General features: G+C 43.3%; 1 protein-coding gene across 1 annotated transcript in view; it reads right to left on the bottom strand.

Moving 5' to 3' along the window:
• Window positions 1–21,844, bottom strand: part of RAB15 (RAB15, member RAS oncogene family) — a 58,973-nt gene extending 37,129 nt beyond the window's left edge. The window contains exon 1 of the mRNA XM_040411708.1: window positions 21,389–21,844. Coding sequence (XP_040267642.1) covers window positions 21,389–21,512 — 124 coding nt within the window. The 5' untranslated portion in view covers window positions 21,513–21,844. The remainder of the gene's footprint in view (window positions 1–21,388) is intronic.
• Window positions 21,845–23,136: the final 1,292 nt, after the last annotated feature.

Below are 23,136 nucleotides of genomic sequence, written 5' to 3'. Positions count from 1 at the left end.
TGTATCGGTCTTTGTATATTAAGAAACAACTGCCTAAGATTAATGGCTGTACTTCTATCTGGCATAAACCCAGATTGATCTTTATGTATTAGCGGAGAGATGACCTTATTGAGCCTGTTGGCTAGCACTTTAGCTAGTAGTTTGAAATCGTTTGGTAAAAGAGAAATGGGCCTGTAAGATTCGGGTTGAGTTAGATCCTTATTTGGCTTTGGAATCACTACCACTATAGCTTCGCGCATAGATGCAGGCAAAATACCAGCCTGTAAGGCCTCATTAAACGTATTTAGTAAGTGAGGGAGAAGACACTCCTTATATCGCTTAAAGAATTCCGCCGGAAGTCCGTCTGAGCCTGGGGACTTCTCATTAGGAGAGGAGCTCAATGCCACCTCTAATTCTAGTGTCAGGGGTTCATCCAAGAGATCAGTGGATTCCGGGGATAGCCTAGTAAGCAATATTATTACTCCTTATTCACTGCTATTCTAGGAGGAGTACAACTCCCTATAATAGCCGTGAAATACATTTAGTATAAGGGCATCCTCAGCGGAAAGATCTCCGCCAGGAGTCCGTATTGTCGCAATTCTAGGGCCTTCTTGGGAATGAATCACCCTCGCTAGTAATCTACCCGTGCGCTCACCCGCCTCAAAATATTTTTGTTAAAGAAAATACTGCTTATTGTTAGCTATATGTAGTAAATACTCATTAAGCCTAGCTTGCGCCTCTCTCCATTTGGCCTCCATATGTGGGGATGGGGCACTAATGAACCTGTGTTCCCACGTCCGTACCTCCAGGTGCATGGCCTCAGTCAGTGCTCTAGATTTAGTTTTGCGCCTCAGGATCCTATGAATAAAGAGGCCCCGGGCATACGCCTTCATGGCATCCCAAACCGAACTCAAGGATGCAGACCCTACATTATTATCAAAAAATTCCACAATAAGTCTGGTCAGTGGTTCCTCCTCGTCCAATAATTGGATCCAGAGTGTCATGCCTCGGTGACTCCCAGATTCTTAAAGCTTCAGTTTTGAGATGAATGGGGGAGTGGTCAGAGAGGCTACGGGGTAAGTACTCCACTACCGACACATAAGAGGAGGCACCCAGAGACCCAATAGGCAAATCTATCCTGGACAGGGAGGAGTGGGAGGCTGAAAAACAGGAAATCTAATCCTCCAAAGATCATATGAATCCACCTCCCTCAATAGCCTTGCCAATGACTCCAATGAGGTCTCTCCGGTAGGCACCGAGGCCTGAGGCGACGGAAATCTGTCCAATGGAGGATCAAGACAATTATTGAAATCTCCTAGCAACATAATAGGGATCTGCGGGTTGCGAGAAATCCAGTTCAAAATCTCCTTGATTGCTACAGTGGAATACGGAGATGGAACATAGACAGCTATCAACAGGAACTGTACCCTGAAGACAGAGCAGTGTAGACAAACATAACGCCCCTCCGTGTCTAATTTGCTAGAATGGCATACAAATGGGATGGCTCTATGAACTAGGATACTAACCCCCCTGGCTTATGAAGAAAAGGTGAGATGAAAGGCTTGTGAAATCCAAGGCTTAGCAAGAAGTCTATGGTGCTGACGCGACAAATGGGTCTCAGTAAGACATAAATTGTCTGGCTAATAATGTTGAACAGCCGTAAAGACCGCTTGACGCTTGATTGGACTGCGCAAGCCTCTAACATTCCACGCTATGATATAAGTTTTACCCGCCATCACTCAAAGGTAAGTATAAAAGAAGTACAGTAAGCAATCAGCTATGCAGGAGCCCAGCGCCTAACAATAGCATGATAAGAAACGTTTTCTCTCTGCCTACATAAATCCCCAGAAAAACATAAGAATAATATACACAAAAAGGAAAACTCTCAGTAATCTCAACGGAGAGTGTGAGGCACAGAAAACTTTCCTGCAACCCACAACATAGAAAGCAAGAACAAGTCCACATGAGAAGTAGACATAAAAAACATCAGAACTCCAAAACGACAGCCCCGGCCAATAATAAGAAATTATGACAAGCGACTGTTTAGTCCTGTGTGGTATCAAAAGACCACCATAGCAGCAAGCAGCGCCCCTGAGAAAACATGTATATAAGTCCACATTAGGAAAGGGCAAAGAATCATTTGAACAGCGGATATTATCCTACAAGAAAAAGTAAGGTTAGTGCAAATAGAAGGCAGAATACTCATCCGCCTGACTGTGAAGGCAAATGTCCATCATAGCTGCAGAAGAAGAGCATCTTCAGGACTGCGCCGACGAAGCATCCCCTGGCATAGCAGAAAGACATGCCGATTGTTCAGTCCAGCGAGAGGCTTCCTCCGGTGAATCAAAAAAATGGATTTTACCCTGAAATTGCACACGTAATTTAGACGGGTAAAGCATAGACTATTGTATTCCATGGGACCGCAGGCTGCGTTTCACATCCAAGAAGCTGGCTATACGCCGTTGCAATTCTGCCGAATGGAAAAATTGAAATTTTGTATCTATCAATAGAATGATCCGGATGATCCCGGGCCTTACGGAGAATAATATCCCTGTCCTGGAAATGGAGAAGCTTCATCAAGACTGGCCTGGGAGGGCCCCCCTGGAGGCGGTGGACGAGATGGCACCCTGTGCGCTCTTTCAATAGCAAAAAAGGGAGATAGGGAGTCCTTAGCGACCGTATTTCTGATCCAATCTTTACTGTTCCTCAGACCTTTCTGGGATTACTATTAGGCGGAGATTACTGCGGCAGGACCAATTCGATAGGTTATCCGTTTTATTTATCAGGAGTGTAATATTGTGTATGACCTTGGCTAAGTCATGCTTTACCGGTGGAACTTGATCCTCCAAACGACCCACACGGTCCTCAATTTCTGTAACTCTTTCTGTTATTTTCTGCATATCTTGCCAGATAAATGACATATTTTCCTGTAGCGATCCAACCGAAGTATTTAAAGTAAGCAATGTGGAGCTGCAGTGCTGTACTGCAGCATATATATCTTTACTAGTGGGTTCCAGGATCTGTGGCAAGGGAAGGATCGGAGCCCCTGCATGGGCCGCATGGGCCTGAGCTGGAGCCGCAAGGTGGGCCTCTGGAGCTAACTCCTTCTGGACCGCATATTGCCCGCCATCTTGCGTATCAGGGGCCGCTTCATCATGAACGGTGGTCGAGGCCTTATCAGGGGCCGCCAAAACAGGAGGGGAGCCCGCATCTGCAGAACTGCCCGCAGGAGAGGAGACCCGGGCATATTGCTCCAGACGCGCCGCGATCTCCGCCTCTTTAGCTGCTCAGCGAAGTGCGGCTTCCTACATTGCCGGTCAGGCCACGCCCCCGATGTGCAATTTCTAAGCTAGCTCTTTCCACTCTTATAATATAAGAACCAAAATAACTGCAACAGAAAAACCATTAAATATGATCTGTCGCAGTGGAACAATTAGATGTAATAATGATGTATGGTCTATTGTTTTTATAGACTTCCAGCTCCCTGTGCCAATGCTCTCTATTTTCTGGTGAACGAGCGCTTGATTCCTCGTCTCTGGGTTTGCAAATTAATTTCATGTTGTGTTGCCATCAAAATACTTCAGGAAGCACACAATATTGATGCCGCAGGTGACCAGGAACCATGCATTGGCCCTAATTTCAGTTATAGCCTGTGTGCAGCATGTGATATACAGAGCAGCAAAAGATCTGTTCATAGTAATTTTAATGATAAGCATGCTACAGAAAGCATATGGTAAAATAAGAAATGGCAGGGGCAGAGTCTGAGGGCGCCAAGGGCTTTCTGCCACTGTACATAAGAAAGCATGAGTATTATATGGCACTCATAGTATAATCCAGCAAGGGCTTCAGGGAGGACTCTCACTTCTGCCCGACCGCACCAATAGTGAAGTATCACAGGGACAGGTACCTGCAAACGTTTTTATTATACTCACCAGATCAAAAAGTTTAAAGGCATAAAACATCAAACATGTACAATGTACACAAGCCCGACTTGAGTTTAACAATCAGCTTCTTCCGGTGCGGTCGGTTTGTGCTTTGCCTTTTTCTAGAAGAAGGAGTACTTGGCTGCTTGTAAGAACCATACGGAGTCCTGGTACCTTTGCATGCCTTCAGAAGAGCGGTGGGTTGGGCAGGAGAGTCCTCCCTGAAGCCCTTGCTGGATTATACAATAAGTGCCTCCAATACTGTTTCCAGCTGTGCACACCTTTGTTCTATAGTTTTGCACCTTTGTGTAACGGGGTGCCGAAGGCGAACTCGGTCTCCCATCACTTGCAGACCTGCTGCTTAGCTTCGGGAGCGAGGATCTGTGTTTGGCCTCGTTCCCAGGGCGGCTTTGCTAGCTGGGAGGCTCCCTGCTCCTAGGTCTGCCTTGAGCGCCGAGCTGATCACTCGGTGCTCGACGTGTCTGTCTGTCTTACATGTGACGCTGGACACGTCACATGACCCTCACTCCCCACTATAAATACAGGCGGCCTGCTGGCTACAGGTTGCCTGTGATTTTCGTCTCTAGGGCTGTGTGTACTATTATTATTGCTTCCTACTTGACCTCTGGTATTGACCTTGTTTGTTTCCTGACCTTGCTTTGCCCACTCCCTTGGTACCTACGGTATCTCTCGGCTGGTTCTCGGATTTCGTCTCCTGCCTCCCTTGTATTGACGCGACCTCCCGGACCGACCTCGGCTAGTTGACCCGCCATTGCCTTTCCCATCACTGGGTACTGTTGTCTTATCTACCTCCCTGTCTATCCGTTTGCCTTAGTCTTGTGTACTGCCTTCTGCCTTGGCTGTCTGTTACTCTCTTTCTCTGTTCGCTCTGCTCTACACTTATGTAGGTCAGGGACCGTCGCCCAGTTGCGCCCCGTCACCTAGGGCGGGTGGTGCAAGTAGGCAGGGACAGGGTTGAGGGTGGCAGTTTAGGGGGTGCACTTCCTCTCTACCTTCCATACCCGTGACACCAGGGGCGGATTGGCCATAGACGTTACAGGGAAATTTCCCGGTGGGCCAATGCTCATGGGTGCCACCTGACCCTCCTTACAGCCTCCAAGTGGAAGTTTCTGGGGATATATTTTGTGCTGCTGGCAGTATTTGTGATGGAATGTGATATTTGGCTCTGTTGGGGTGGTATAATGTGCCACAATATGGTATTGCTGGCCCTGCCTTCCATCAATTTGGGCCCAACTACAAAATGGGGCCACTTTTAGTATATTTTCCAGGGCCACTTTAAGTTCCCAGTCCACCACTGCGTGACACTTTGGGTGTTACTGCACTAGGTGTGAACAGTCCCCAGGACTATCATTCTCTTTTTTTTGTTTTCATCATCATTATTATATAATATGTGAAGGCCCTGTTAGAGATTTACCATCGGGGTCCAGGAGCTTCAAAACTCACCTCTAAGCACTGGTAATAGTACTGTCATTTCAGGAGACTCCTGCTTTTAGGAGAGATATGCAAAAGAAACCAATTACCTATGTTAGTTGATTTATAATTATGATTTTGTCTTACTGGGGTAGCATTATGGCAAACTTGCCTGTACTGCCAAAACCTTGCAATGATCTAGCAGCACACATTTTATCTATAACCTCTAAGCTGGGCATAAATTGTAGTTTTCCCAGTGACAGGGTCAATTTGATAAGAATTTAGTTATAATGAGCTATCAGTTCAGACAAAAGGGCTACAGATTAAGCTGGCAGAGCAGCTCCCTGACGGATTCAGTCTAAGGCCAAAATGAGTAAAATGCAATGATAAAATAAAATTGCCCTAAAAGAGTCCATCGCCTTTAAGGTATAGAACAGATGCATTTTATTAGTAATCTAAGATGGTAAGCTAGTCACAAGACCATAAGTGACTGACATCCAATGGCCCACATTAACATAGAGACAGTTTTGCCCAGAATATACACGGGCTAAGGGAAGATAACTCCATTGGTTGAACAACCAACTGGCAGTGGTAACCAATTACAAAAAATCCTTTATTTGTGCAATTGGACCATTTTGGTCATCCTGATGCTTCGAATATGCATGGCTGTAATTGGAGACTACAGCTTTGATGATGTAAGGAATTTGAAATTAAAGTAAAGCCTCATTCTCTTTTATATAAATGTACAGTCCTTAGCCATAACCCAAAGAAGCACACAGTAGGAAGCAAATAAAAGATACAGCATTACCAATGTACGTGTTATGCCCCTGGATATTTCTCTAACAAGATGAGCCATTTGCTTTCAGTGCCGCCAATGATTTAAAGGAATCCTAGCAATGAAGCATCAAGACGTTTCAGCATTAATGAGAATATACAGAACAATTTAATTGATGTTAGAAGGCTCTCGGCTATTCTTGACTTCCAGCAGGAATTATGTTACTGAGACAATAGGAATTTGGCTTTTCCTGCTCCAAACAGGAATATACTTGAGAACTGTAATAGAATTACTGCAAAAAAAAGCTAAATTCTAAATGCGAAGAATATAAAAATAATATTCAAGCCAAGGTATTAAAATTATATATGTGTGTGTGTATATATGAGAGAGAGAGAGAGAGAGAGAGAGAGAGAGCGCGAATCCCCATATATATATACATACATATTAGAGATGAGAGAATCAATTCTAAACTAATCAGATTTGTTATAAATTTCACCAAAATTTGTGTGATTCCTAGGGGAAGAAGATAGGGGATCACATAACACTGGGAGGAAGCAGGGGGAGGGCTTGCCCTGATTGGCTTAGAAGCTGACTGCCAGCCTGGATCAGCCAATCAGGGAGCAGTGGACAGGTAGGTCCTTATCTTGAGACAGAAAAATCACCAATCTGTCTTCAGCTTCTGACCTGGAAGGGTGTTAGGTGGCAGTGTCTGATAAAAAAAAAAAAAAAAAGCTCTTACAGACGCAAGTCACTAATGTAGTGTGATAGGGACACTAAGGGAGAGAATAAGAAGATGTAATTGGGTAGATTTTTTAGGGAATTTAATCAGGGGGAGCTTTGGGGAAAGCTTTGAAGGAGTGTGGGACTAGTCACCCAGTTATGTATTTAATACAGCTGCTGGCAGCTAGTTCTGTATTGCAAAACCCCCTGCAAGAAAAACAAACTTATGTTTTCTGTATATGAACAGACAGTTTTGAAAAAATGTGTTTCTACAGTTCATAGGCTTATTGCCAGCACTGCAATAGCATTCTGCTGCAAACGCTGAGCAGATGCACTTTTTTTTTCTTCTAAAAACCATTTCAATGCATTATACCCATGTTATTAAAGTGTTGCATATTACTGCAAGAAAACAGGTAGATATAGCAAAGACATTTTATGGCAATAATGCCATTATTATATCCGTGTTATTAAACACGTTGCATTATAGCAAAAGCATTTTACTGTAATAACACCATTGTGCTACCCATGTAAATAAACACGTTGCATTATAGCAAAAACCTTTTACAGCAATATCACCATTATTATACCTGTACTACTAAACACGTTGCATATTACTGCAAGATAATGGGTAGTTACAGCAATAGCAATAACAACATTTTTATACCAGTGTTGAACACATAGTTTAAAAACATTTCACTGCAAAAATTGCATTGTTATATCTTTGTTAGTGAATGCATAGTTCAAAGACATTTTAGGGTAAACACTGCATTATTATATCCATGTAAGTGAACGCATTACTGATTAAGAAAGTGTAGATCAAAGACCTATCTCTGCAAAAAATTGCTTTGTTATGCCTGTGTTAGGGAACGCATAGTTCAAAAACATTTTATCACAAACATTGCATTGTTATATCCTTGTTAGCGGATGCATTACTGCAGCAGACCGTGTAGTTCAAACATATTTCACTGCAAAATTAGCATTATTAACAAGGTAAATTGTCAATTCCAGTGTGCATTGTGTTTGAAGAAGGGGAGGAACATTTAATTGTGCCTTTAAATTAGAAAATAAAAATTTGCAAGTTTGTTAGTACCATTAGATTTTTCATCTATAGCCCTCATATTAATGTGCAAAATGAAAGACCCAGGCCTTGTCATCTGAGAATCATAATGTGGGTAGTAGCAGCAGTATCTGCACTAGCCATCTGTCCAGTAGTAGCAGTAGTAGGCCATAGTTCTCTCTGGCTTCCGATAGGTGCCACATTATTATTGAGGACAAAAAGGATGAGATTGTGGGCTGGATCGTTCACTCCTCATCTCATTCACAGAAGGATGATGTGGATGTCCATTCTGAGTCTAACAATGTGCCTTGGAGCCAGGGATCACAGCATTCCTCCTGCTCCTCCTTGTAACCCCAGAGAAGCCTATCAGTTGCATCCTTTCTGTCTTCACTGCCTCCTCCTAGTGGGACACCTTCTTTTTTTCTAAGAAGGGGCAACAAAACTCCATGTGCTATGGAAGATACTCAAGATAGTCTACGTATTGATGACTTGTGTGAGCACAGTCAGCATTTGGACTGCCATGTGGCGAAGGATCAGGCAAAGGCAGGGGACCCCTTGCGTAACTGTATTGTTGATGATGTTGGTAGTAGTGGCACCTGTTGCCACTGTGGTGACAATAGGAGCATAAGTAGTGATATTATCACTCAGGCATATCACAATGACATATCACAGTCTGATAAAAGTGGCGTGGAGGGTGAGGATGACGATGATTGTGTGTTGAACAGGACCTGGAAGCCGGATCAGGGTGCAGAGGAGGAGGTAATATCAGAGGAGGAGGAGGAAGAGCAGCGTACGGCCAGGATCTCCCAAAAAACTGCCAAGGTTAGATCTGCCTCTATAATGGTCAGCTTGGAAACTTAGCTGCTCCATGCTGCTCTGGTCCTCCATGTTGCCTCTGCTTTCTCCATCTTCCAGTCCCAGTGGTGTTTACATCCGGCGGTGCATGGACAATTGAGCATCGTCGCATTCACCTCTCCAGCTAGTGAATGGCTTTAGCAGTGGCCACAAGCAGCATGTCACCGTCACAGGCTGGAGTGGTGCATGTGACCTTACCCATGGACTGCAGGAAGAAAACAGTTTGAGGACTGGAAGATGGAGAAAGCGGAGGCAGGACAGAGGACCGGAGTGGCATGGAGCAGGTGAGACTGAATCTTCTGTTTTAGGGGGCAGGCTGCAGGCATAAAATCTCTTTAAAGATGATCTATCACCACAAAATCCAATGAAATATGCAGGTACCATGTTATAGAGCAGGAGGAGCTGAGCAAATTGATATAAAGTTGTAGGAAATGATTTAATAAAACTTGTAATTTAAACATTTAAATCTCTGCTATTTCTGATTTCATTGTTTAATATCTTTATCAGCGAAATTGCAGAAGGCCTCAATGGTAAGGTGTGTCTTTTTGCTGATGACACAAAGATTTGTAACAGGGTTGATGTTCCTGGAGGGATACACCAAATGGAAAAGGACTTAGGAAAACTAGAGGAATGGTCAAAAATATGGCAACTAAAATTTAATGTTGATAAGTGCAAGATAATGCGCCTGGGACGGAAAAACCCAAGAGCAGAATATAAAATCAGTGATACAGTCCTAACCTCAGTATCTGAGGAAAGGGATTTAGGGGTCATTATTTCAGAAGACTTAAAGGTAGGCAGACAATGTCATAGAGCAGCAGGAAATGCTAGCAGAATGCTTGGGTGTATAGGGAGAGGAATTACCAGTAGAAAGAGGGAGGTGCTCATGCCGCTCTACAGAGCACATTGTGAGACCTCATTTGGAGTATTGTGCTCAGTACTGGAGACCATATCTCCAGAAGGATATTGATACTTTGGAGAGAGTTCAGAGAAGAGCTACTAAACTGGTACATGGATTGCAGGATAAAACTTACCAGGAAAGATTAAAGGACCTTAACATGTATAGCTTGGAAGAAAGACGAGACAGAGGGGATATGATAGAAACTTTTAAATACATAAAGGGAATCAACAAGGTAAAAGAGGAGAGAATATTTAAAAGAAGAAAAACTGCTACAAGAGGACATAGTTTTAAATTAGAGGGGCAAAGGTTTAAAAGTAATATCAGGAAGTATTACTTTACTGAGAGAGTAGTGGATGCATGGAATAGCCTTCTTGTAGAAGTGGTAGCTGCAAATACAGTGAAGGAGTTTAAGCATGCATGGGATAGGCATAAGGCCATCCTTCATATAAGATAGGGCCAGGGGCTATCCATAGTATTTAGTATATTGGGCAGACTGGATGGGCCAAATGGTTCTTATCTGCCGACACATTCTATGTCTATGTTGTGTTCAAGCGGGAGGTGAAATCCGTGACTGACAGCTAACACACAGAGATCACCACCACAGCTGAAAAGGTGACCATGTCCATTCACCGCTGGAGTGTAAACAGTCCGGGGACCAGAACTTGGACATGCGGGAGCCAGCACAGAGGAACGGAGTGGCATGGAGCGGGTAAGTGTGGAAAATCCCCTTAACCCCTTAACGCCGTACATGTACGGCACAACCGTACGTGACTTAACGCCCAGCGGCACAAGGTCCGCGTGCTCTGGGGAACGATCGGGGGGGAGTCGCGTCACCATGCCGGCTCTTACCGGCAGGCAGCCATGCTGTGTAAGGGTAGCATGGTGCTGCACCGCCCCCCTGCAGCTCCAAGCGCTGCAATTGGCCGATCAAAGAGACCGGCACATCGCAGCGCAGGAAGCTGTCAGAGCCATCGGGGAGGGTAGGGAGGAGGTCAGGGGGAGGTGGCAGGTGCCGAACAAGTCAGCACCGGTCACCTCCAAGGTGAGGCAGGGGACACCAGTGTTTTGGCTCCCCTGCCAGCGCTGCTATTGGCTGGAGCAACGCTCCAGCCAATGGCAGCGCTATAGCTGCACAGGAAGAGGCAGAACTTCCCTGCATGTAGCCATTCTAGCTGGTGACTGCGTGCAGAGAGGTTCTGTGCTGCTTGTTGGCTTGCTGGGACTTGTGGTGCACACCACAGCAATTTAACCCCTTTCCTGCTGAAAAGAAGAACAACATCTGGAATAGCTGCACAGATTTTTATTTATTTTTTCATTTGCAGCTGTTCCAGATCCCTAAACCACCCTCCGTCCCTGTCCCTGTCCCTGTCTTTCTCTAGTATTTCTGCCTTCTGTGAGACACCTGTTTGCTGAAAAGTACCCTTTCCACCACTTAAAATGTTTGTACGGGGGTGCTCTTTCCGAAATGGGGTCACTTCTTGGGGTTTTTCATTTCTGGGGACCTCAAGAAATGTATTTAATGCAACATAGCACAATACATGTGTGTTTATTCAGGCCTGCAAAAAAAGAGTTTTTGCACTTTGCCTCTAGAGACCTGCTGTGCGCCAATACAGCAGGCTACAAGCACATATCGGGTGTTTGCAAAAAGGGGAGAAAATGGGGAACATATACTGGGCTGAATTTTCTCCTTTAACCCCTTGTGAAAGTGAAAAATTGGGGTCTGCTAATAATTTTTCATTTTTACAAATGTGTGCTTTGAAATCCTCTCTCTAGTATTTCTGCCTTCTGTGAGACACCTGTTTGCTGAAAAGTACCCTTTCCACCACTTAAAATGTTCGTACAGGGGAGCTCTTTCCGAAATGGGGTTACTGGTTGGTGTTTTTCATTTCTGGGGACCTCCAGGAATTTATTTAATGCGACATGGCACCTAAAATCCATGTCTGCCAATTCATGCCTGTCAGCAAAATTCATATATTGCCGTTTGTCTGCTGTGCGCCCATACAGCAGGCTACAAGCACATATGGGGCATTTCCTGAATGGGGACAAAATAGGGAACATATACTGGGGTGCATTTTCTCCTTTAACCCCTTGTGAAAAAAAGGGGTCTGCTAGTAATTATTTTATTATAATTTTTTTCCCCACAAATATGTGAAGGCATCTTCATTTATGTCAGCACTGATCTTTAATGGTAGGAGCCCAGGTATAGCTGTGCTCTGGGGTTCAGTAGATTTAAGTTATTCCTTTCCATGCTGGGTACTATGATTTTGCTTGGTAAAGCCCAGATCATTGTAATACAGGAATATTAGTTTGGTTTCTGCATCAGACTATGATCAGTGAGGCACACATGGCACCAATCACATGGAACTTTTTGCTAATATTAGAATAGTAACATAGTTTGTAAGGCTCAGTTCAGCCTGCTATCCAGCAAGTTGATCCAGAGGAATCCAGATGGGGAAAAAGTCCCTTCCCGACTCCAATCAGGAATCAGAATAACTCCCTGGATCAACGACCCCTCTCTAGTAACTATAACCTGTAATAATATTACACTCCAGAAATACATCCAGGCCCCTCTTAAACTCTTTTAGTGAACTCACCATCACCACCTCCTCAGGCAGAGAGTTCCATAGTCTCACTGCTCCTCTTCTATGTTTGTGTAGAAACCTTCTTTCCTCCAGACACAGAGGATGTCTCCTCGTCACAGTCACAGTCCTGGGGACAAATAGATGATGGGAGAGATCTCTGCATTGCCCCCTGATATATTTATACATAGTTATTAGATCTCCCCTAGTCATCTTTTTTCTAAAGTAAATAACTCTAATTTTGATAATCTTTCAGGGTACTGTAGTCCCCCCATTCCAGTTATTACTTTAGTTGCCCTCCTCTGAACCCTCTCTAGCTCTGCTATGTCTGCCTTGTTCAGAGGAGCCCAGAACTGTACACAGTACTCCATGTGTGGTCTGACTAGTAATTTGTAAAGTGGTAGGACTATGTTCTCATCACGGGCATCTATGCCCCTTTTGATGCAACCCATTATCTTATTGGCCTTGGCAGCAGCTGCCTGACACTGGTTTCTGCAACTTAGTTTGCTGTTCACTAAAATTCCTAAGTCATTTTCCATGTCAGTGTTACCCAGTGTTTTACCATTCAGTATGTACGGGTGACTTGCATTATTCCTTCCCATGTGCATAACCTTACATTTGTCAGTGTTAAACCTCATCTGCCACTTCTCTGCCCAAGCCTCCAATCTATCCAGATCCATCTGTAGCAGTGTACTGTTCTCTGTAGTGTATATACACAATATATTGTCCTCTGTAGTATATAAAAAAAATATATAAATTATATATATATATATATATATATATATATATATATATACACACACAGTATATATACACACAGTATACTGTCCACTTCCATGATAATTACTTGACATACTTTAGTATTATCAGCAAAAATTTATATTTTACTGTGCAACCCTTCTACAAGATCATTAATAAATATATTGTAGCAAATTGGACCAAATACTGACTCCTGAGGTACTCCACTAGTGATGGTGACCCAATCTGAGTATGTACTGTTAATAACCACCCTCTGTTTTCTATCACTGAGCCAGTTACTTACCCACATACAGACGTTTTCTCCCAGTCCGAGCATTTTCATTATATATACACACTAACCTTTTATGTGGCACAGTATCAAATTCTTTGGAGAAGTCAACATATGACATCCATTGACTCCTCCAGGTCCAGTCTACAACTTACCTCCTCGTAGAAATTGGTTAAATTAGTTTGACATGACCAATCCCTCATGAAGCCACATCTGATATCTCTGCATGTACCATAAATACTCTAGTTTTTCTCTTCTGACTTTCTGACTGTAACAGTGAGCTGATGTGTGTACACCAGAGGAGAAGTATTTTCGGTACATGCACAAGTTTTCAAATGCACTGGGATGACTTAGAGCCAGGCAGGGGGCTGTCAATCACAGTTTGGGCAGGCTTGCAGCAGGGACTTTGTAACTCTGGCAGCGGCAATACCTGAAGTCATGTAACACTTATGGCTCTCATTGAACATTTATGCATGAAGAGAGCATTAAGTTATACCTAGCAAATGCCAAAGTGATTTGCTGACAAGAGTGCAATGCTGTAAAGAAGAGTTATAACAGAAAGTCTTTGTCATGCTTCCTATGATTCATGTTTCTAAGCACCAGATGATACTTATATTTTATGGTAATGACACCCAACAAGAATAGCTTGTCATTTTATATGAAAACACCTTATTGTCCCAGAAAAAGTGCTGTGTTTGGTATTACAGTTTATTAACCCGTTCCCAACCGCCTGTTGACTATATATACGCCTGGGTGGTCGCCCTTCATCTCTGCAGGGATGGTTTAAAACATCACTGCGAAAATCGCAGCTGCATAATAGTCTGCGCAAGCTGCTGGGTCTTAGCAGACTCTGATCACCACTGCAGAGAGGTTTTACAGCCCTGTACAACCTCTCTGGGGCTGTATTCCCCCTGTAACTGGGACTAGTATGTCAGCCCCAGTTGTAGGAGAAATCAGCAATACATTAAAAAAAAATTAATGTTATATGTCCCCAAAAGATCTAATTTGATCATATGAATGGGCACAAGGTTAAAAAATAAAATAAAAATAATTGAAAAGTAAAAAAAAAAAATTATATGAAACAATGATTTAAAAAAGGCACCACAGCTCTCTCTGCACTGCCACACACCCTGCACTTTAATTGACAGGACCAGGCAGTGAAAACATCATCACAACAGGCCCTGTCAATCAAAGTGCAGAAGAAGCAGCAGTTGCAGAGTAAGCAGAGCCTCTAGGTGTAACGGCAACGCCCCCGTTGCTCCTAGAAGCTGCCAGGTGCACATGTAACAGGTCAGCCAGTGTCATAGGTACAAATCTGCTGACAGATGCCCTTTAAGAGCTAGAACATGAAGAGCTGCTGCATACAGGAATATCCGATCTGATAAATGTAGCAGTAATGAGTGCAGTTGTATAGAATAAACATTCACCTTATTTAGTTGTGCAGACACATTTTTATACTACATGCTGCTCTTCTAAGAGCACCCATAGGGACCTCATCAAAAATGTATAATAGAGCTGGCTCCCATAAAATATATAGACCAGTAGCAAGCGGTTTATGTTTATAAAGGGAAAGCCACTAGCAGCAGATTGGAAAGAGGTTTTTTTCTTTTTGTTTAAATTGTATTAAAAACAGTTCAATTATTAGGGCTGTTTCACACGAGCGAGTCCATTGCGGGAATCGCGCTCCGTGTGTGAGTGTGATCCTCCACTCTGGACTTGCAGGAGCGCACGGCATTATCATGACTTATAATGCTGTGTGTCTCTGCTTGACCTTATTTCTACAGAATCATACTGACAGCTTTATGTCACTATGATTCTGTGGAAAAAAAGGCCATGCAGAGACACACAGCATTATAAATCATGATAACGCCGTGCGCTCCTGCAGGTCCAGAGCGGAGGATCTCACTCACACACGGAGCGCGATTCCCGTAATGGACTCGCTCGTGTGAAACAGCCCTTACATTGTACCATTGTACTCACTAATACGCAATCCTCTTGGACATAACCACATCCATGATGAGCTCAATTCCTCACATACAATCAGTCAATGATAATATTACTATTTATCTGAGGTGGAACGATTGAAGTCATTGACCGAGAATATATATTTTCCCCTAAAATTGGTTATAGCCTCCTGGGGCATATTGTATCTTTTTCTGGATCAACACTATAGGGTAATAGATGAACTTGAGTCTCACATCAACCTAATACAAGAATGTCATCGGATTAGGCCACATATAATGCTCTTTAAAAAATTATACAGTATATACAGAGAGGATTCAAGGGTTTTTCTTTTTTTTAACTCAGAAGATACCAGAACATTTCCTTCATCTAATCTAGGTAAACCTGTAGCCAAGGCACACTAGCTATGAATTTCAAATGTTATGCTGACATCACCTCCTTGACATATCCACATCGGCAGCTGATGTAAACAATAGATCCACCCTGCCAACTCACATATTCACCTGCTGTGGTGACCTCATCTCTGCTCACCAAGGCATTCAGGGTTTTAGAATAGTCTAGGGCGGGGATCAGCAACCTCCGGCACTCCAGCTCAGGTCTAAAAAAGTAGACTGGTGTGGACAAGCAAGGGGACGGGCCAGTAGGCCCGTCTCATTCCTCATTTTCTACGTCTGGTATAGGCGTAGAAAATGGTCTAAATGTAAGACAGCTAGGAACCATACTCATATTAGGGTTTACACATGGAAAAGTTGTTGCAGAAATTACTGTGACTGTTGAATGTGGTAATGTGGGTCTAGTATTGATTTTTGGGGAAAATATCTCTGTAAGGTGGTGCACAGAGAACCATGGGTGGCACACACAGTCCAACAGCCTCCTTCTTGTGGCATGGTCCACATACTTCGTAGCAGCATGCTTCCATAATATATATAAGCTTTCTTTTCCAGGAGCAATGACCTATTGAGAAGCCATAGTTATAGTCTAGGTATACCTGTATAGGATCCTACCCAGAGGACAAGGATCCCTAAATATGTAACACTTTAAATTAATTGCAATATTATTATTTTTTACAATGCCCATTCTGCTTGTTATTGTGTTTCTGTTCTCCTTTTCCTTTCAAGATGATGATTATAATGATGATGAGATTATAATAACAATACTTCAAAAATTGCACATAGAATGATGCCATTCTTTTACTTGGTGGCTTCAACACTGTGGATCAAGAAGAGGTAGGTGATTATTATCCACACTTGGGACTTTATACTGTACTTACTGACTGTTTTTATGGGGGCGAAGCCGAGTAGCCATACGCAGTGGTTAATGGGATGTATTGTATGTGCCGGACATGTAGCTGACTCTTTGAAATGACACATGCTAATTCTTCCGTGTTTCCATTTTGTTCCATTAAATATTAACCATTCTAATTGATGATTTGCTGTAACGTGTAATCAAACACCTTTTTGCCATAGCACACACTAATTAGGGGTTGCACAACAGCATTTGGCTAAGCAATGACCATTCTTGTAAAAAATGATCAGGTCCTCAGAGCTACAATATAGACTTCTCTACCATTATTTTATGTTCCTATGCTATTTAGCATACAAAATATATTACAGGTGACAGTTACTAGATTTCTGGAGAAGGGTCGTTGATTCAGGGAGTTATATCATGTTTGGGCCATTTGTGTTGTTTACCTGTTTTCTACGGGAAGTTCTCCTACGGGAGATCCTGCTGTTTTGCCAGGTCTTCCCTTCTTTGGTTTTAGCTACTTTTTCCTATGCGATTTTGAGACATATACACATGATGCAGTTTTATGTTTTATATATTAATGTCCGGCCTATATTGTATATGTTCATTATTGTTCCTGAAGCTAACGGCTCTTTCAGGTATGGTGTGCAGGGTTGGGGGTCTAGCTTTTGCTCTCCCTTCCATTCCTGTTTCTTTTTCATTCTTATCTAATTTTCTTGTTCTACCTTTGGGCTATATTTCGCCCTTGTCCCTAGCTGTTTCTTTCTATGGGATTGGAGGGAGGAGCATACGTTTATCACAGCCTGAGCGCACCATGAGGCCGCAGTGTTCGAAACGTGTCAACCGAACTGGAGGAGGGAGGAGATGTCCACCGCATGTATTGTCCCATGTATATGTGAAAAATAAAGACGACAGAATTGTTCCGCTGCTGGATCACTTTTTCTTTTTGATTTTTATGTATGCCGGAGTTTGCCTTGGCTCGTACCGCGCACGGAGGACATGAGGCGAGCTGGACTAACTACTTGTTCACTAGGTCATTTTTCAGCCTTACAAACTATGTTAGTGAGAGTTCACATCACCATTATTTTTATGTTCTTCTAAACCATCTGAAGAACAGAAAAATAAAGAAAAAAAAATGTATCCTGTAAAAAAATTAAATAAACTTATCCTGTGCATCAGTTCTGCACATTTGGCATCTGTTTGAGCCATTTCCATCTGAGATAAAACATTTTAGACAGGAAAAAAGTGAGGCATGCAGGACTTTTTTTTTCGTCAGAAATAACGGATCTCTGACGGATATGGCTCAAACAGATGCCAAATGTGCAGAACTGATGCACAGGATATGTTTTTTTTGTTTGTTTTTTTTCTGTCCTGATGGATCAGAAGAATGAAAACTTGATTTAAGAAGAATAACGGTGATTTAAACTCTCCCTAGGCCTCATGCACACGACCGTTGTTTTATTCCGTGTCCATTGTTCAGTTTTTCGTGATTTTCTGCTGACCCATTGACTTTCAATGGGTCCGTTGAAAACTCGGCTAATGCCCCGTTTGTCGTCCGCGTCCGTGATCCGTGGTTCCAGTCCGTCAAAAAAATATAACCTGTCCTATTTTTTTCACGGGAAAACGGTTCCCAGACCCATTCAAGTCTGTTTTTTTCCTATCATTTGCATGGCAAACTTGACTTAGACTTTTTTTTTACTTTCCTTCATGTCTGGTAATCCTCCAAAAATAAAGGAAGACACACGGAAACTGAAACGGATCAACGGAACCCCATTTTGCGAAACGGAACACAACAACGGTCGTGTGCATAAGGCCTTACTATGTAAAAAAAAAAATATATATGATTTGATCCCAATCAGGGAGTAAAAAAAAGTCCCAATGCGGTTCCAGTTGAAAACAGAGTGGATAAATACACTACTTACCTTATCCAGTGCAGGGCACCAGTGAGCACCTTACTACTACAGCTATCAGGATCAATGTCTGAAGGACTCCCTAATGAATAATTGTAATGGAAAACAGTTTTTTTCAACCAGAGCTCCCTTTTAGTAGTAGTATGTTGCTTAGGCTACTTTCACACTGCCGTTTCTGGGATCCGTTTCAAGGCTCTCACAAACGGCCCCAAATGGGTCAGTTCAGCCCCAATGCATTCTGAATGGATGCGGATCCGCTCAGAATGCATCAGTTTGGCTCCGTTCAGCCTCCATTCCGCTCTGGAGGCAGACACCAAAACGCTGCTTGCAGCGTTTTGGTGTCCGCCTGGCGGTGCGGAGCCAAATGGATCTGTCCTGACTTACAATGTAAGTCAATGGGGACGGATCCCTGTAAACTGATCCATCCCCCATTGACTTTCAATGTAAGTCAGGACGGATCCGTTTGACTTACACTTAGACTTTTTTTTTTTACTTAGTTATGCAGACGGATCCGTTCTGAACGGATCTAAGCGTTTGCATTATAGGTGCGGATCCGTCTGTCCAGATACCAGACGGATCCGCACCTAACGCAGGTGTGAAAGTAGCCTTAGATAGCAATTTCACATTAAGCCGATGAGAAGAAAGATACAAGTGATACAACATTTTCAAATGAATTGTTATTGCGATATACATGCAATAAAAATATTGGGGGTCATTTATTAGGACCGGCGTTTTAGACGCCGGTCTTAATAACCCCTATATTTGGTGTTTGATCCGCCAAAGTTATGAAGAAGCGCCAGCCTCTACATAACTTCAGCACATCCATTGCCAGTTCTGAATATAAGACAGCTTCCAAGCTGTCTTACATTTAGATAGACCATTATTTATGCCAAAAACAAGGGAAGAAAATGATGAATGAGATGGGCCTGTAGGACCGTCCCCTTCCCCGCCCATGCCACGGCCACTTTTTTTTTAGACCTAGCGTAACTAACTGTTGCACTGCAATCTGCGCCAGGAATATGCCTAATTATATATATATATATATATATATATATATATATATATAAAGAAAAAATGGCGGCACTGGCTCCAGAGGGAGAAGGCGGGTGCGCGTCCCAAAGGGAATGGACTGGTTTCCCTGATGAATATTGTCGGAAAAATGAGCGGCACTCCAAGGATAAAAGCAGTGAACCCTTTATTCACACCGGTGGTGCAACGTTTCGGCTCTAGTCACGAGCCTTCCTCAAGCTTGAGGAAGGCTCGTGACTAGAGCCGAAACGTTGCACCACCGGTGTGAATAAAGGGTTCACTGCTTTTATCCTTGGAGTGCCGCTCATTTTTCCGACTATATATATATATATATATATATATATATATGTATTTCTGGATTATAAATGAACCCCATTGTTTGTTTTTTATGTACACTACATTTTTCTCTCTGGTAGCGCCCCCTGCCATTTAACCTTTAGGTCCGCCTTCTCCTGCATTCAGTGGTGGACTAACATGCTCAGTAGCTTTCTTGCTCCCCTCCCTTCAGTGCTCAGTGATCTCATAGAGAAGCAGGTGAAGCCGTCCAGACACCTTTCATTCTGTCGACCCTACTTTCATAGAAATATATGGCTCTACCTCTAGGCGGTGTAAAAGGAAATCGTGGGGTAAGACATACAGGGGCGGACTATGAACTTAGTGGCCCTGGAAAAAAAATACTAAAAGTGGCCCTGCTTTTTTTAGTCAGGTCCAAATTGATGGAAGGCAGGGCCAGCAATACCATATTGTGGCACATTATACCACCCCAACAGAGGCAAATACCACAGTCCATAACAAAATACTTCCAGCAGCACAAAATACATCCCCAAAAGCTTCCACTGGCCGTGAGGAGGGCTCAGGCGGCCCCCTCGGCATTAGCCCACTGGGAAATCTCCCTGTAAGGTCTATGTCCAATCCGCCCCTGAACACATACCATATGTATCTCTGGGACTATATGGAAGGGGTTTACAAGAGCTAACTGCAATGCTTCCTGGGAGATGCAGGGGATTAGAGAGTTGCTGCCCACCCACAGAAAGGAAAGCAAGTCCTCCACATACATGAGTAAGTTTATGGGCTAACTCCATTAAATCAGAGATAGGAAATTTGAACATTTCCTAACCCCCCAGCTGCCTTGTGAATGTAGAAGACTACAGACTCCACCAAGATAGACAGGGACTTTATAATTAGCTGTATACCTGAATGTATCTTAATAGATTAGTCCTACTGCCAATGGGAGCGATTATAGCACAGTAGGTAATTGCTATTTAAGCCATACATCCTTCGCCTCAATAATCTAGACTCCTACAGGTACAGGGTATGATCTCATGGAATCGGAATTCCCAGCGGAGGCAGTGGCTGATCAATAGCAAGGGCTCAGTTCCTTAAGGTAAGCAATTAGCAGAATTACAATGCAATTGTTGATTAGCAGGGAATAAAACCAACCTTGTTATTAGCAGCCTGATTATTAGGCTGGGTTCACACACTGACATTTTCTTCCCCAAACAGACTGAGGTCCCAGTAATTTAATTATGGGGAGGCGAGCTGGTCCTTCACATATGGCGATCATTTACTAGGTAGGAAACTATGTTTTTTTTACACACACAAAAAAAATCATGCTCATTATAGCAAAATGAAACTGCTGTTCTCCATAATGGGTTCCACAGTAACACTCAGCATCAGGATTTATTGGATGCAAATCTAGAGAAACCCCTGCATTTCCTTACATCACACAGGCGATTGGTATAGAGTTCAGGATCATTACTCTACTGGAATAATCTATAAAATCATTACAGGCAGACATCATCACGCATATGCATATGATTACTGGCTCCATTAGATAACACACATCATCGAAGATGAGGATCGGTCACGTCTGTGATAATAAGGAGGGTATATTTCACAGTGGCGGCACATAGTACAATGAATACATGTCTAACACAGGCACTACAATCTCCTTCAGCAACATCTTAAGCCTCCATAAAGACAAAAACAACATCTTACCTATTGTCGAGATGTGGGACGGATGAAACTCATTGTCTGTGAATCTGCAGAGCAAACATGTTTTTCCAACCCCAGAGTCCCCAATGAGAAGTAATCTGAATAGAACATCATATTGTTTGGCCATTGTGTGTCTGCTAGCAGCCTGTGCACATAGACAGTGAGTAGCAGGGAAGGGAGGAGGCTGGAGTCAATCAGGAGGCTCCCTGCTCTCCATCCATCGCTGCTGATGCTCCTTCTTAAAGGGATTATCCTTGGAGCCTCTCCTTAAATCTTAAATGAGAAGCAGGATGTGAACGATTTGATTCCTTCTTCTTGGAGTCTTTAAACAACAACAAAAAATAAAAGATAGACTAAGCCTTGTGTGAAATACCCAGATGGTAGATCTCTTATCAAAATGGTTTTGGAGGAGGGGGAGGAGGAGGTGGCAGCCAGACTCCACCTTATGCAGTAGACTGGATTAGGAGAGGCTGATGTGTACACCTCATACAGACAGAAAAGCTGGGTGTGTGTGGAGGAATGGCCAGACAGGTAGAGCTGTGATGTAGATCAGTAATCGGATGCCAGCAGGTGCTCCTCAGCTATTTGCCGGTCACACGTTCCTGCTTTTTTACATCAGGGACAGAAACAAGCAAAGGACCTGTCACGCTGGTTTGACAGGGTTAGAAATTTAGTAAAATAACTAGTTTATACAACCATATAAAGAAATAATCCCTTTGGATTGCTGACTGCTTTTATATGTTGCAGTGAGTTTATTACATAGCAGCTTGAAAGTTTTAGGCAGGTGTGGAAAAGATGCTAAAAAGTAAGAATGCTTTAAAAAATGCAAGTGTTAATAGTTTATTTTTATCAATTAACAAAATGTGAGGTGAATGAACAAAAGAGAAATCTAAATCCAATCAATATTTAGTGTGACCACCCTTTGCTTTCAGCATCAGTTCTTCTGGATACACTTGCACGCAGTTTTAGAAGGAGCTGAACAGGGAGCTTGCTTCAAACAATTTGAAGAACTAACCACAGATCTTTTGTGAATGTAGGCTTGCTCAAAATCTTATTTCTCTTCATTTAATCCTAGACTCAATGATGTTGACATCATGGGCTTTGCGTGGGCCATATCATCACTTCCAGGCAGGGCTTTTTTTCTCAGAGAAAAGGTGGTGGAACTCACCCCCCCTCCCCTGGCCACGCCCCTCCCCACCCCTAGGACCGCCCCCTAAAACCGCCCCTTTAGAGAACAGGGATGCAAGTAAACTTTGGGGGGGGGATATAAAAGTCCAGCCCAGCAAAGAAACCCCCCAGATGGGGATGGCGCTGTTAATGGGGGATCTGGGGATGGCACTGTTAATGGGGGATCTGGGGATGGCACTGTTATGGGGTGGAGGATCTGTGGATGGCACTGTTATGGGGGATCTGTGGATGGCATCCACAGATCCCCCATCCTATAACAGTTCCATCCACAGACCCCCCATCCTATAACAGTGCCATCCACAGATCCCCCCCACCCCATAACAGTGCCATCCACAGACCCCCACCCCATAACAGTGTCATCCACAGACCCCCCCATTGCCGCTCCAGTACAGTTATAAAATGTGTAATTCAATTAATAATGATTCATGCTGCCCCCTCTGTAGTATAACATTCAATATATCCTACTCACAGGGCTACTGTTATATCGTAATGCAGGCCGGCCGGGCAGACTAGCGGCAGAGTGACTGACTGACGTCACGTGCCTGCGCCGCCTGCTAAATTCA

Source organism: Bufo bufo, chromosome 11 (genome assembly GCF_905171765.1).
Source record: "Bufo bufo chromosome 11, aBufBuf1.1, whole genome shotgun sequence".
NCBI lineage: Eukaryota > Metazoa > Chordata > Amphibia > Anura > Bufonidae > Bufo > Bufo bufo.
Note: the sequence above shows the minus strand (reverse complement) of the source record. Positions and strands in the feature narration are given on the sequence as shown.